Source organism: Mizuhopecten yessoensis, unplaced genomic scaffold, assembly GCF_002113885.1.
Source record: "Mizuhopecten yessoensis strain PY_sf001 unplaced genomic scaffold, ASM211388v2 scaffold11109, whole genome shotgun sequence".
In the NCBI taxonomy this organism is placed as follows: domain Eukaryota; kingdom Metazoa; phylum Mollusca; class Bivalvia; order Pectinida; family Pectinidae; genus Mizuhopecten; species Mizuhopecten yessoensis.
The window spans coordinates 637,171-653,780 of record NW_018408884.1 but is presented as its reverse complement, the minus strand read 5'-3'; the positions used below and the strand labels follow the sequence as shown (position 1 = coordinate 653,780).

The 16,610-nt window shown below is 38.0% G+C and overlaps 1 protein-coding gene across 1 annotated transcript in view; it reads right to left on the bottom strand.

Annotated features, from left to right (window-relative positions):
• Positions 1-1,738: 1,738 nt before the first annotated feature.
• The window catches only part of LOC110465969, a 31,019-nt gene continuing 16,147 nt past the window's right edge, over positions 1,739-16,610 (bottom strand). Inside the window, exons 3-5 of the mRNA XM_021522187.1 lie at positions 12,225-12,343; positions 11,750-11,836; positions 1,739-3,981 (exon numbers count right to left, since the gene is read on the bottom strand). Of these exons, the coding sequence (XP_021377862.1) occupies positions 1,959-3,981; positions 11,750-11,836; positions 12,225-12,343 (2,229 nt within the window). The 3' untranslated portion in view covers positions 1,739-1,958. The remainder of the gene's footprint in view (positions 3,982-11,749; positions 11,837-12,224; positions 12,344-16,610) is intronic.

The window sequence follows — 16,610 nt, the reverse complement described above, 5'->3', positions numbered from 1 at the left end:
CACCGGTCTCATGTCTTCATTATCTACTATTGGCACCGGTCTCATGTCTTCATTATTTACTATTGGCATCCGTCCCACGTCTTTACTGTCTATTATTGGCCCCCGTCCCATGTCTTCTTGATCTACTATTGGCACCCGTCCCACGTCTTTACTTTCTTTTATTGGCACCCGTCCCATGTCTTCATTATGTATTATTGGCACCCGTCCCATGTCTTCATTATCTACTATTGGCACCCGTCCCATGTCTTCATTATCTATTATTGGCACCCGTCCCACCTCTTTACTGTCTATTATTGGCACCAGTCCCATGTTTTCTTTAGCTGCTATTGGCACCCGTCCCACGTCTTTACTGTCTATTATTGGCACCCGTCCCACGTCTTCATTATCTACTATTGGCACCCGTCCCACGTCTTTACTGTCTATTATTGGCACCCGTCCCATGTCTTCATTATCTACTATTGGCTCCCGTCCCACGTCTTTACTGTCTATTATTGGCACCCGTCTCATGTCTTCATTATCTACTATTGGCAACCGTCCCACGTCTTTACTGTCTATTATTGGCACCCGTCCCATGTCTTCATTATCTACTATTGGCACCCGTCCCACGTCTTTACTGTCTATTATTGGCACCAGTCCCATGTCTTCATTATCTACTTTTGGCACCCGTCCCATGTCTTCATTATCTACTATTGGCCCCCGTCCCACGTCTTTACTGTCTATTATTGGCACCCGTCCCATGTCTTTATTATCTATTTTTAGCACCTGTCTCATGTCTTTATCTGACTCAATAGTCAGGTGAATGTGAAAAACACTTCTAACGAGGTCCCGATTGATAGCTGAATTACTGTGCCATTCTCGATTAGCCAGCACACCAATTAAATTAGTTGGAGGAACGCTACGAAATAAATTCCCTCCTCGGTATTCTATGCCTTACCAAGCTTTCATCGTTAGCATCTCTCATTTACATTTATCATTATAATTATCAAGATAGAGCTTTACAAGCCTAGCAAAATATTACTTTTTACGGTTTATACAACCGTGAGGTATCATGTAACCACAGCCGTCAAAATTATTCGAGGTAGAGTTATATCTTTGGAAAAGTATAGCACAACAAAAACATGCCTAAAAGTTGAAAGAAGGGCATACATATAAATCAAAATAGTGTAAAAGAACTTATTTTTAGCGGACTCAAACTTCAGCATATAATCAGTGTTTTACTGATTAGAGCCTTGATGAATTGCAAACTTTGTACAGAAACTGTATCTTAATATTTTATATTGCAGAGAGCACTTAAATTAGACTACTGCTTAATATTTACGTTTGCAGTCGGAGGTTTACTCGAACGTAAGAATATAAAATGCCTGCAATTTTTGTTTCAGAGAAGAAAAGTTGGCTATATATTCAAACACTCGTAATGTACCGGGAACACATAATTATTACACAATTTCCCCGATGAGTCGTTATCTCCTTTTAAACCGGAGAAAATATTCAGCAAAAAAGTGTCCTGGTCATATCTCAAAAAAGAGTTACTGACAATTGACACTGTAAAACTACCCGACAGAAAACGTTTATATCATTTATGAAAACGTTTTTATCAGTTATTTTTCAGTAAACATCCACCTCTATATATGATACTATGGTATGAGGAGAACATTTGATACTTTGTATTTCGTTATCAAAACTATTATTTTAATTCCAGTTTTCATAAAAAAAATGAAAACAAAACAATAATGAAAATGATTATTTTTTTTAATATTGTCACTCTTTTGTGTATACTTATGATATTTAGAAACAAGAATCTCCTTCACTATAATCTTATTAACGTCCTGTTATATTGAATTACAGAAAAAAATATGCATAGTTCCAAAAATACATCGTAAACAACGCTAGAGAATTTGCAATGTTTCAGTGTTTGTATTAAATTTGTGACTATTATGGTTCATGTGCACATCACGTGATCAACCATCTACGTGTTTTTCTGTGCTACATGTTAAGTAGAGTTGAAAGATTCGGATATAATTATCCTGGTCTGCAGAACCACAAGAAGTGACCACAAACGTGTCACCGCGAACAAATATTGCATATGGATATTTTACTCCATCTGATGACGTCAGCAGATCCCTGACGTGTGTTCCGTCTCCAAGCATCTGTACGACGTTGTGTGAATCTTTACCACACACGTAGATGAAACCCTCCCTGTCCACGTGTATTCCCCTTACACCACTCACGACACCGACCTTCATCACATCCGTGTGACGTTTGTCAGCCGACAGTCTGGACACCGCGACTTTCCCCTCAGTGTTGTTATAGACACTGACGAGTGTGTCTCCCTTTACTGGATCTTGTGTGAGGCAATAACAGGTATTGTTATACTTATGTAACAATTCCGTCGCTCCGTCCTGTGTCACACTGTATACCTGTCCACCCAATGTACTCACGATGAACCTACCGTTTGAATGTGTTATACCATAACAGTACGTGACATTAGGCATGCTGATCTTAGACGACAAGGAGAGTTTTGAGTGCTCGACGTTCACGACACGGACACCACCAGGACTGGTGACAGCGACCGCCACGGTATTGTTGTTTACCAGACACAGGTCACAGGGATTTCCCAGAAAGGGCAACACGTCCAGGTACTTTCCTTTGTCTGTAAACAGCTTCAGCTTCTTGTTGTTGTAATCACTAAGTACTATCTGTGCATTAGGAAGGTACACAATTCCACATATGGAACAATCACTTTTATCTGACGGAGTCTTTACGTTGCACTTCCCTATTTCTTTCACACTACGCTCTGACAAAGGTACGGACTGGTATTCAAGATCACCAGGAAGACATCGCCGTCGTCTCTCGATCACGATCTTCCCCATCGCGTCATCACCAAGGGTTACCAGTCTGGGAACAATTTGATGGTTAATGGTGACGGACGTGCTCATCTCCGTGACCAGGGCCTTATACGACTCCACTTCTGCCTGTCCTCTCTGATACAACACTATCGCCTCAAAAGTGTCGTTTTCCTCTGCGGCGGTAATGGACGACTTCATGGTATTAACCATACTGTTCATCAGACGTTCACTCTGTCGTGACGAGGCCTCTATATTCCCCTTCACCTCTTTAAACAGTATAATTAACTTATCTGTGACGTCCTTCTGAAGTTTGTTCAGCTGTTCTTCGACACTTTGGCGAAGATCGGTGATGCTTTGCAGTGCGATTTCCTGATTTTGGACCAGAGTTTTGAGCTGTTCGTCAAAATCCTTTACCAATGACGTCATTGCCTGTACTCCTATCTTCAGTGCCATCTCCATCTCTTCTAGTTGTGAACCAGCTTTTAACTTCTGTAAATATTCCACTGCCGTTGTCACCTCTTCACAACGCATGTGGTCGTTGATCATGCATATGTTGCATCCGAGACGTTTGTGGTCTTCACAGTACCAAATCAATTTCTTGTCATGTTGGTCGCATTTAGGGACTGATTTTTCATGTTTTTTCTTCCTGCTATCGTACCCAGTAATATCTAAGATGTCACATTCATAATGCAAGACATCATGATGTTGCACCTTACATGTTTCGCACAAATACAAGTTCATTATTTTACACCAGAATTTCGCTAGATTGGTCAGGTTACCTCTTGTCTGGCAAGGCTTGCAGTACAGTGGTTCAGACGAGTGTTCCTGAAGCTTGATAAGGTCCTGGATCACAGCATTAGTCGGGAACTGTTCTGCCCATTTGTCCTTAGCCTCTGTTTGATTGAGGGTGTAGGTCATTCTCCTACAGATGGGACAGGGGAACGATGTTGCCAACGCCATTTTGCCAGACAGTTTCTTGGTGATGTAGGTCCCGAGGCATTCCTGACAGAAAGAGTGGAGGCAGGGTAAGGACTTGGGTTGTCGAAGTTGCTCCAGACATATTGGACACTCCAGTAAGTGTTCGTCCAGTTCTGGTGAAGGGCCGCCTTCTGCCATAGTAACAGCTAGGGCAGATTAACACTGGCCTGAAAAGGAAAGAGAAACGATACTAATTTCATGTGTGAAATTCACAAATTCAATAGCTTGCTTATTATACTTAATCCTTTATCAAAACTTAAATGACTCGCCCTAAATATTTTGTATTTATAGTACTATCATTATGGTATAAATATTAGCTTTGCTTGAGGTTCACCATCTCATTTGTAAGTAATTTTATCATATGTGACATAATGATTGTGGTCTGTTTGCCTTTTAGCTATAATATGATAAATTTAAACTGTATTTAGCTGTCCCTGTTCAATCACACTATACTTCTTCATATTAATTATCCTTTCACTTTGCTGATGACATTACCATGTGTACATCTAGAAAGTACATATATTATGGAGATTACGTTGCAAGGCTGTGAAACTTTTGTTCAATTCATCTCTGTTGTGATGAACAGTTTCATTATGATAACGAAGAGAAGGTCAGGGATCAACCTCATAATCAGGAAAGGGTCGGGTGTCATTTTGATAACGAGGAGGGGTCGGGTGTCATTCTGACAGCGATGAGGCGGTAGGGTATTATTCTGATAACGAGTATGGGTCGGGTTTCATTCTGTTAACGATGAGGAGGTCAAGTATCATTCTGATGACAGGAGGGGGTCGGTTGTCATTCCAATAACGAGCAGGGGGTCGGTGTCATTCTCATAGCGAGGAGGAGTCGGGTGAGGAAGGGGTCGGGTGTCATTCTGATAAGGAAGAGGGTCGGATATTACTCTGATGACAAATGAGGGTCAAGGGTCACTTTCATATCGCGGAGGGGTCGGTTTTAATTCTGATAACGAAGAGGGGACGGGTATCATTCTAATAACAAGGAGGGATCGGGTATCATTCTGATAACTATGAGGGGTCGGGTATAATTTTGATAACGAGGAGGGGATCAGGTGCCATTACGATAACAAGGAGGGTTTCGGGTGTCATTCTGATAACGCAGATGGGTCGATTAGGGCTCGGGTGGTATTCTGATAACGAGGAGGAGTCGAGTGTCATTCCGAAAACGAGGAGGGGGCGGATGTCTTCCCAATAGCGAGGAGGGGTCGGTGGTCATTCTTATAATGAGTAAGGGGTTGGGTGTCATTCCGATAACGAGAACGGTCGGGTTTCATTCTGATAACTAGGAGGGGGTCAGGGGTCATTTTCATAACGAAGAAGGGTTGGTTGTCATTCTGATAACGACGAGGGGTCGGGGGTAACTCTGAAAATGGGGAGGAGTCGAGTTTTCTTCTGATAACGAGGAAAGGGTTCATTGTCATTCTTATAACGAGGAGGAGTGGGTGTCATTCTGATAACGCGGAGGGTGAGGTATCATTTTGATTACGAGGAGAGGGTCGCGGGTCACTCTCATAACGAGGAGGAATCGGTGTCAATCTGATAAAGATGAGGGGTTGGGTGTCCTTCCGATAACAAGGAGGGGATCGGGGGTCACTCTCATAACGAGAAGGTGTCGGGTATCATTCTGATAACGAGGATGGGGTCAGGTGTCATTCCGATAACGAGGAGGGGCTCGGATGCCATTCTGATAACAAGGAGCGGTCGGGTGTCTCTCCGATAACGAGGAAGGGGTCGGGTGTTATTCTGATAACGAGGAGGGGTAGGGTGTCATTCGGAAAACAAGGAAGAGGTCGGGTTTTTTTCGCATAAAGAGGAAGGGTCGGGTGTCTTTCTGATAACGATAAAGGGTCGGGTGTCATTCTGATAACGAGGAGAGGTCGTGTATCATTCTGATTACGAGGAGAGGGTCAGGGGTCACTCTCATAACATGGAGTAGTCGGGGGTCATTCTGATAACGAGGAGGGGTCGGGGTCATTCTGATAACTAGGAGGGGAATATTTCATTCTTATAATTAGGAGGAGGAGTTTTGTACTGTGTTAGTTGTAAAGCTGTAAATGTAAATAAAATTGCGTTATTATATTTATTAAGAATGCTCTTTCTTAGTCATAAAGTCATAACGTTTTTATAATTTCTGCTTCTCCTGTAATATTTGATAAGTGAAACAATAATAAAACAAAATGTGGGATACAGGACATTTTTTTCATCTGAAAAAAACGTATGCTATTTTGTGTATGGGATACATTTTTAAAACGTATCCCACCCAAAAACAAACGGGACTTAGTTTCAGTGTAACAACATGGAAACAGGTGAGATACCCATTCATTACAAGTTAGAAGAAACATTCATTAGTTCTCATCAAGATGATATTTATAACTTAAGATGCTAAAGAAATTTCAAAAAACCATTCACCGGAACNATTTTTTAATTTTTTTTTTTTTTTTTTTTTTTTTTTGCATAATGAATAAATTGAAATTAAGGAACTGACAAAAGGACTTTCCATTTCGAGTTTTAGAAGTAAATTAAATAAGACGTCATTCTCCTACGATGATGACGTAGTTAATATGTTTGAATATTGTCAGTCTGGTACGCTTAACGTTATATTATGTCAGTTAAGAAATGGGATACGTCATCTTAATCATAATGAGCATTGTGATCACTTCATTGATAACTCTCAGTGTACTTGTGGATTTCATTCTGATGATGTTCTTCGTTACTTCTTTTCTTGTCGTCTCTTCAATAATCTATTTAATTTACACTTTTAATGTAAAATATGATTGGCAATATTTTAGCTAACATTTTAACTAAAAGGTAGTCATCTACTTTCCAATAACTACAATTAATCCATTTTAGATAATGTATCTTCCTATATCTTTTGTACTAAAAGACTGTATAGTAATTATTGTTAGCATTTACATGATGTCATTATAACCATGTAGCCCTACAAAGGCTTTATGTACACGTTTTAACTTTTTTTTAATTACACCTATGTCTTTATAACCACGTGAGCCTACACAGGCTTTATGTACATGTTATGACCTTTTTTAAATTACACGTATGTCCTTATAACCATGTATGCCTACAACGGCTTTATGTACACGTTATTACCTTTTTAATTACACGTATGTCTTTATAACCATGTGAACCTACACAGGCTTTATGTACACGTTATAACCTTTTTAAATTACACCTATGTCTTTATAACCATGTAGGCCTACACAGGCTTTATGTACACGTTATAACCTTTTTTAAATACACCTATGTCTTTATACCCATGTGGGCCTACACGGGTTTTATGTACACGTTATAACCTTTCTACTTAAACATATTAAAAATCGTATTGTAAATTAATCTATCTAAAGCTTTACATATCAATGAACTGTATGTGATTAATGTATGACCTTACATCTAAGGTTATAGTTTCACTGCCAGTAGTGTTTGTAGATAAGAGGCTGATATCAATTATAGTTGTTATTTTGTTTGTCTATTAAGAGTTGAGCGAGAGGTGTATTAGTGGGTGAGCTCACTTGTGTATAAAGCTCTTTAGAGTGGCGTATGTTAGCTAGATAGGGCGCTATACCAAATGTTGTTGTATATTACATGTGTGATGCGTAGGTATATTATGTATGTGTAAGGCTGTGAGTTAGGGTTAGGCTGTTAACACATATATATAACCTGTGTTATGTGTGAGTACAGTGTTGGAGTGTAATATGATATACCTGGGTTATGTGAGTACACTGTAAAACATACCTGTGTTATGTGAGTACAGTGTTTTAATATAGGTATATCAAAGGGCACTAATGGTTGTATATCTGTTTGTAACTAGTGTTGGTGTTTATGTATACGAATGTGTTGTGTGTAATTAGGGTAGTGAGTACTTGTGTCGATCAACAATACATATATCGTAAAGTAATGTGGAAGTGTTAATGTGGATGTGTATTATTGTTACATCTTTCCATATCTTAAGTTTATATCAATCCAGTTACAGCTTTTTAATCCTCAGTTTATTAAACAAGTCCCAAAATTATTAATACTCTTAAATTGTCCATCACTATCACCTGTCTATCCTAACCCCTACATTAATATATGTTTATGCACTTGTATTTCATGTTGTACCGGAATGGGAGAAAACATATATAGGCTATGCCTGTTGCCTAATCCGTTAGTTTTTGAAACTTAAATTTCTTGAATTTTATAGTCACTGCGTTATAACTGAGATTCCCTACTCATAATTTTATATACAAATGCGAGGCATAATGAGACGAAAACAATCATATTACATGTACCAGAATCGATGTATTGGGATACACACATGTAATGATACCAGGTCTGGGAATTGGTACTATATCCCTTTGATCTTATTTGACATACTACTTCTAATGAGAACATATTATAATGATTGCTTTAATATCCAGCGATTCTGGCCTGTTGTTATGTGAGGACTGGATACGTTTTTGTTTGAGGACTAGATCTTATTTCTTCAAAAAACAGGACAAACACTTTTTTCAAAGCAGAGCAAAGTATGTTGTTTCCTGATTTCGTTGAGGTATTTCAAGTCATCACCTCGCGTAGCAAATAACAGATTGGGTTGATGTTTGTTCGTTTCGTTACACATTTATTGATATAATTTGTAAGAATTGCCTAAGCGGACTAGTTTATAAACTTCTGTGTGGCTCCACCCCGATACCCTTCTTTCTAGGCGGGCACTGCCCCCCGTCTCCTTTCCTTCCCATGATTGTATGGTCTATCATTATAACGATAAAGTTTGGTTTTCCTGTCAATCGTCTATGACAGTCTAGCGTGTCGATGAATTTTATATACAGTTACATGTATAGGCACACACTTCCATGTGTGTGATTTAAATGATCATGACACATTCCAATCAACATAACGCTAACCCATTGATTTAAATTTGAATCTAAGTGATGAAGTCCGTTTAAAGTAACACGAATAAAGAGGAGGCAATTATCTGTACTGATCGCCTGAAATAATGGTTTGATTGTTTATTGTACCCTGGGATAAATGGAAGGGGCGGATCACGATTACAATCACAGCATGCTGTATACGTACTTCACGATATTAACCTACCAACACTATCAACACAAAGATATAGTCGCGTTTATAAACATGTTATATATTACAGAATTTATACAAACTTTTGGTTTGTGTATAGCGAAGGTTTGTCGACAGTGTAGTACATATAAATCTGTAATATACAGATATAACCAAACATGTTTTGTGTAATTTACAGATGTGTACGTAACAAAACCACCTTAGTTCCTTACACTCACCTTGTGAACTAACAATATCGACACGGAAAGAACAGACTGGACTTATTTCGACAGGACTCTTGTTTACACCTTGGACCGATCTCCAAACCAGGAAGTGAATAGAGCAGTCCTACAAATTACAGCTCGTTAGAGCCCGGTACAGCCCGGTACAGCCCGGTAGTGATATATTGACCGTCCGGGCGTTTGTCTCCACTTATACACAATTACAGCTGTATATTTTGCATTATTTGTAACAACATGAATGTAATGATCAAGTAATAGTGAAAATTAGATTTGGGCAAGTTATGACTATTAGTAACATCGCAACAGGCCGCTGGAGAAGACCCAACGTTTGTAATTTGCGATAAAAACACCACCCCGGCTTTCACATGTGTCGCTAACTGGACTAAAACAAGTTATATTTTCTTATAGCTTTAGGAATGAAAAATACAAAACAAATTTGTTCATAATTAGCCACGTTATTGTGATTTGAAGTTAACCAGTCCTGCAGGACTTGTTGTTTACAACATTAGGACTTCCCGAGCATTACTTTGTAAAGTTAATATAATTAAAGTACTTATCTCGGGTTAATTGATGAATCATACATAAAAATTAGAAGATGGTGTGAACATATCTCCATTATAAAAAGATTTATGGTGATCTAACTTGAGATCCTTCGCTACATTACGCTGAAGCTTATATCACGCGTGTTATTTGCAGCATCGCGACCGCCTATGCATTCATCTTTATCGTTAAGTCAATTAGAACTATTTATTTGTTAAGATGTGAGTGTAAATAACACAATGATGAATTCTTTTTTAGAATATGTTAATTATTGGCGGAGTTATGGTGTTTTGAAATTGTATTTATTATATTTTTGCCAGTGCAATATGGATTCTATCAACTTGATAAAACCGATATCTTTCACACTGTGACAAATATCAAAATTGATATTTTGACAGTGTGAAAATATCACTTTTTAGTATTGACCAATCATAACGGTATCTTATATTCGCTGCAGTCCAAGGCACTCATGAAAAATATCAAAATATTAGCCACACTCGTGAAATATATTTGTTATCAATGAAGACACCATTAAATATCCTCCATATATTCCTGAACCATACGCTATACCTTAGCTGAAATCACGCGTGTTATTTGTAATATCGGGGTCGCCCGGGCTTTCATCATTAGTGTTAGCCAAACTAAAACTGTCAGGTCGTTTAGTTGTTGATGTATATATAAAACACGAGTGAAAAAATAGAAGAATGTGTTAATTGTTGGCATAGTCATGCTGTTTTGAAATTTGTTACTTCTTAAGGTTCCGCTTAAGTCAATTTACGGCAAAAATAAACATAAGTTTTTAGCCCTAAAATTGTCATTGGTATGTTAACCAATACATCAAAATGTTCATTAAACTAGATAACCGGCCTTATTACAAATAATTTTGATGAGTCTTGACATATTCACCTTATAAACAGCTGATTTTGCAAGAAATCCCAAGAAGTCAGCAAAATGCAAATATCTACAAAATATTAAAAAAACACATCTTCATCATCTGTATAAGGACTACTGATTTGTCATACATGGAAAAGCTTTTACCAAAAACAAATTTTAAAATATGTCCTCATGAAAAAAGGAAATGGCAATTAAGATTTGGGGACTACTTTTGTGGAAATGTATGGAGGCCCTGTAGTGTATTATTTTACACCTGAGAGTGATAAAATTTTCAAAACTTGATCCTAAAAATATAACATTTACCAAACTCTACAGGAATGTTGTGTGCACAGAATACATGATCCTGCCATGTATTAAATGTGTTAAGTTCAAAGGTCAAGGTTATATTCCATTAAGTCTTTGATCGCAAAAAATATTGCTTCACATATTTCACATTGACGTTGCATAACACTGTTATATGAGGGGCTTATTTTGAAACACATAACCTATAGATATTGGTAACATGAAATTTTCACCATTTTCACTAAATTAACAAAACAATATGATTGAGATCTTGAAATCTATCTTGGATACTATTCCATTAGCCATATAGAAATTTAACCATTTGTCTATTTAGATACAAACACTTCAATTATCTTTACATTTATTGCAACCTATATGCATATAATTGAAGATTTAGTTTTCTTATTGAATAAATATCTACTCACTTTTAAACGTCAATGAATATCAAAGATGAAGATCTGAAGTCCTCAAGCAAATGGTCAACTTCGACAAGTTCTTGCTGTCCTTGATATATAACTTCATAAACTGCATTGTCCTCGTCGTCTACACCAGAAATAACACTCAACACTGTACCCTTATACCATTCACGTTGATCTGTTGCTGCATCAATAATCCACTGGGGATTATACTTCTTCAAACAAATTTCACTTTTGAGACTCGTGAAGTAAACCTATGAAGTAAAAATAATAATTAGGAAACATCATATTTATTCATGTTTATTTCACCACAAACATTATATGATTAGGCAATGTCATGAAGGAACATAATTAAATAGACAAAATACGAATTTAGGAAACATCATACTTATTCTTATTATTTCACCACAAACATTATATGATTAGGGAATATCATGAAGGGACATAATTAAACAAATGAAATAGTATGCTTTAATTGCATGTACCTTAGTGATGGAGTTGTCACTATATTGGCTGCATCAGTACTGCTTCTTCTACCTGAAGGTGTCTTCTTGGTCTTTGTTCTCCCTTTCCTGTAAATATTGGAATTTTCATACTTTTATATAACACTTAACTAAAGTCAAATCCATACATTGTGAGAAACTAGGAACTATTATGTATCTCCATTTTCTGTTTTCTTAATAAAGACTATTTGTATTCCAGTTAATGCAGTCTCCTTATGTTTTGTCATAGATTATGCAACCAATTTCATTCTTAGACTATTAACCTGTTACCCAGATGTTATTGATAGTGCTTATATATTGTCTGGTAGCAGTTTAACACTGTAAATGTATAAGTGCTTTATGTAAATTGTACCTGAATACAGCAGTTAGGATCAATGTTTCTATTATGATTTTTTTTTTATAAATAATGTTAAAAATGTTTAGGGTGTCAATATAATATTTTACTGTTACAATGTACCTTAGAGATGGTCTGTTTCTGTTGGCTGTATCATTTCTTCCTGTAGAGTCAAATGCATCGTCTGTTGGTGTTTTACATTCACTTGTAGTTGTTGGCTTCCTGCTTGTTAAAGCAACATACTGAAATAACAATGATGTAAATGTCAGAATCAAAATTAAAAAATATGTAAGCGTCCAGTTTTAACATTTGAAAGAATATGTATACATATTAATCATATTAAAGCGGGGTTCGTACAGAAAGAAATGACTAGAAAAAGGAGGGATGCGCTTTAAAACCACTTCATCATTTTAGAAATTAAACAACTGTAATAAGTAATATCAATAAGTGATCACTGAATACACATTTCCCCATTTTTTTTTAATTACTTTGTTTAAACTTTATAATTAAAATGGAGACATACATGTACCGGAAAACAATAATCACTAGCATTTTTGAAGCACTCCATGTAAAAACTAAGTACAGGATCATTTCTAAGTATTTCTTTCTAAGCACCCCTCTCAAAACTAAGCATTTTTCAAGGTCTGTACGGACCCTAGTCATGTAATGGATTTAACCAGTACACAGTTTTACAAATGACTGTTAACATTCAACATGTTATCCTGTTATATACCAATTTAATGTATAAACTCACCCAAATACCTGGTTCTCTTATTCATGGACTTTTTCCCTCTCTTGGAAGTGTTAATTCAGGGGGCAGAACCTTATTATAGAAATCTATGAGTTTAGGGAGCATGTTGCGTCCTAAAATTCCTTGTTCCGATGAATTCTCTGGATGTGTAGTTGATAAGGATCACATGTTCGGACAACCAAATCTATCCAGGGATAGTCGCACACATTCAACAACCCATGGCATTGGAAGAAATAGTCATGCTTTTTCTCGTAGAGATAGTTTGCCATCTTGAATTTCTAGACAGAATTGCTTTTGACTTTCTGCAGCTTGTCAATGCTTTGTTGTAAAGGACATTCTTTACAATCCAACATCTCCATTACTGACACAAACTTTACCATCGGGACTTCCTCCCAATAATTTATATTTCTTGTCAATAACCAGCCCAACAGGTTCAATTTCCACATTCATGTTTTCCTCTGCTTTTTTTAATTTGTATTCTTCTAAAGTGTTGTGTTCCTGCAGTAAAACATTTTTTGTATAACGATTTCCTCGAAATTTATTGAAGAGATGTTTTCAGAGTATACTTAAGACAGGTAAAGAAGGATTTCGACGAACTATAGGGCCAAAATTGGATGCTGTTAATCTCTTTCTTTTTTCATCATGCCACAGGCCAGACTGAGACTGATGGAGTGTCCTTCTCAATTTCCTTGATCTTACCACAGGTTAAGTTGATGTTTGTTTCAATGAAAGTGTTCTGAAGATCATCCAATTTTGAAGGTATCACATTATCGGATACATCTAAAGCTTCAGGTCCATATGATAGTCGGGCTTTCTCTGTGTTGGACTGTGCAACGCTACTGATCTTTCTTTTCCATCTTTTTGCCTTTGTGTCTGGCTTTGAATTGTGAACGGTTGTGTTGAAGTGCAGTCTTTCCCTTTTTTCATACAAACTGGTAAAGGGCCGGTTTCCAAAACGGCCCCTTCTCTGATTCAAATTTCCTGTTGGTGGTGCATTGCCCATGCCATTGTGGTCACAAATCTATAAAGTATAAAGATTTAGGTCACTTTGTTTGTTTTTTATTGCTCCTCAAAGTTGTACCTTTCAGAAGCTGTCTCAGTGTTGATAAAATGTGCATGTTATGTAAAATATTAATGAAAATCTAATCAAATGATAGTCACCGTAAAGAATACATTCATGGCATGATTGTGACAAAAAATCATGTTTCCATCGCGCCATTTGGCTGTTTTATGGAAGAAACAATCTCAAAAATGCCATTTTCGATGATAACATTTTAGACACAAAAACTGTGTTTTTTAGAGAATACACCCTTTTATGGGCGTTGGATGCAAACCAATTTTTATCCTATTAAACAGTACGTAATATGCTATTGATGAGAGGAAAAATCATCAAAATGTAAGTGGTGGAACATTTTCAAATGTTGGGTTGAATTAGCCTATGGTTGAATTGCCGATTTTCGACTTTCTTTAGATAATTAACAAAAAAACGAGAGTATTTGCTCGGTATGTTGAGAATATGTACACAGATATGAAAAAAAGTGAGAGAAACACTTTTTCATAAAAAAAATCCAAGATGGCTACTTCACAAGTCCCCGTGGTTGAAGACATTGGCTGACAAATAGACAGAACAACAAACAAAACGTGTTCCTTATGATTTTGGTTGGTTTTCGCATTTACGGGAGTGTTCATAGCTACGGGCGATTGTATAATACCTATATTTATAAGTTTGGTTAGTCACATGGTAACGGGGATCTTTCATATCGAGCCCCAAACATACTTTCGACATATGCACTCCGTTGCCGCATGGAAAACTATTTCAAGTTTTGTCGGAATTTCTTTACCTGTGGTTGTAATGGTCGAGGGTTTTCCAGCGTCCTGTAATACCCAAGGTAGTACAAGATACTGGAGATGTGCGCACACATTCCCATCGTTCTCTCTCCAACTGGGCACTGGCAGTAGTAGTCCTTTATTGGGGCCTCAACATCGGGTGAAACGGTGAACCGTATCCAAACGTTATATTTCGTTTGGCTTTTGTGTCGAGAATGTATTTGACATCGGAGAAGGTCTGGGGAGTGCTGGTAAAGCCACACCTCATAGTCTCCGTCATCACTTAAATGTTCGGCGATGTAACCAGGAGCCAGAGATATCTGATACGTTCCACACGTAATGGTTCTCAAGTAATCAAGATCGAGACGGGGAAACAGTACGGAAGATGCATCCATCTTGACAAACTCGGACCTTGCCCGTCTAGATAGATCCGGATCTGTCTTGACTCTCTGAGCTAAACCATTCGGTGTTGTCAAACGGTCCTTCATACGTTCAGCCATTAGCCTATCTTTGGCATCTCTCTCTGGAGATCTCTGGTAGATCGGTCCTCTAATACCATTCAGACAGGCTGTGACGGTTCGAAGCAAAGCCTCGATGACATTGATAAAGCTGTTAGACACCAATTGCGTTCGGAAGAACGTCCAGTGTTTCAGACGACCATGATAGGATTCCACAATCCACCTCGATTTGGTGATAGTTCTGTCAAGATTTGCTTGGACGTCAGAATGTTGACTTTGACCGGGTTTCAGGTATGACGGCATGCTAGCATTGAGGCCAGAGGCTTCGAGAACTGGTAGGACATCTCTAAAACCTCGGTCAACGACAACGTTGTCGTCTGGTTGTAGCCAAGTAACTAGCTTGTCCATGACTTTTTTTGTAATTGTAGCATCATTTTCGCTGCCAGTGAATGGTCCTACTGTGTCCAGAATGTAGCCATCTGGTAAGGCGATGCTCATGAATTTGAGATAGTTTCTCTTCTTCTGGCCACAGTAGGACATTCTCTGGAGCTTGTGGTCGGAGCTTTTCTGGATATAAATATAGGTGCCATCTAATATGGCAGTGGCTTTATCTCCAAAAAATGCTTCTGAAAAGACAGTATTGTGCCCGAGCAACTGTTCTCTTGTCAAGTGATCCGGACCTAGAAATTGTGGGACTATCGATGTGTCTAATGCCTGTACTATGGAGTGGAAAGTTTTGGACACACTTGACTTGGAAATTCCAAAAAGAGAAGAACACTGACTCCAGGAAATGTCGGTTTTCAGTTTTACCCAGAACAGTAATAGAGCATCGTGTGTAGTCTTGGTATATATACCAGATGAAAGATATGGGGAACAGTGCGAGTGGATTTCGAGGAACTGATCTTTGGACCAACCTGTCCAGGCCATGCATGCCGAGTCATCAAGAGAAGAAAAGCTTATTGTAAACGCAGACTGGTTCTGTGAAAGGACGTGCGACACCTCTAGGAGGTCATTAATGATTTCGGACGATTTTGATGGTAACTGAGATTCCAAGGAACCTCTACCATCAAGGACAACCTCTGTAGACGGATCTAAGTCGTTACCAATAAGGTGAATGGAGCAGACGCGGGATGAGGTGGGACACCACAGTTTGTGTGAATAGATCAGGTGATGTCTTGCACGTTTTGGTAAGACTGATGATTTTGTTCCATTTCTTGCAAAGGTAACAAGACAGAGACAGCATTTTTTGTGTGAAGATGATCCATTCAAAAGATCATGAAGGGTCAGCAACGGCAGGATATGGGACGGGGAGTCGTCTTCTTCCTCTATTTCCTGGTTCTGCTCGGGTTCAGGTTCAGGCTGATTTTTGTTCCGAAGATACTTCATGTAGCACTTCTGGCAAATAAGTGCTTGTTCCTTTGCTGACATCAATCCTTGTTGCACCAGCGTATCTAGGAGCCATTTATATTGTGG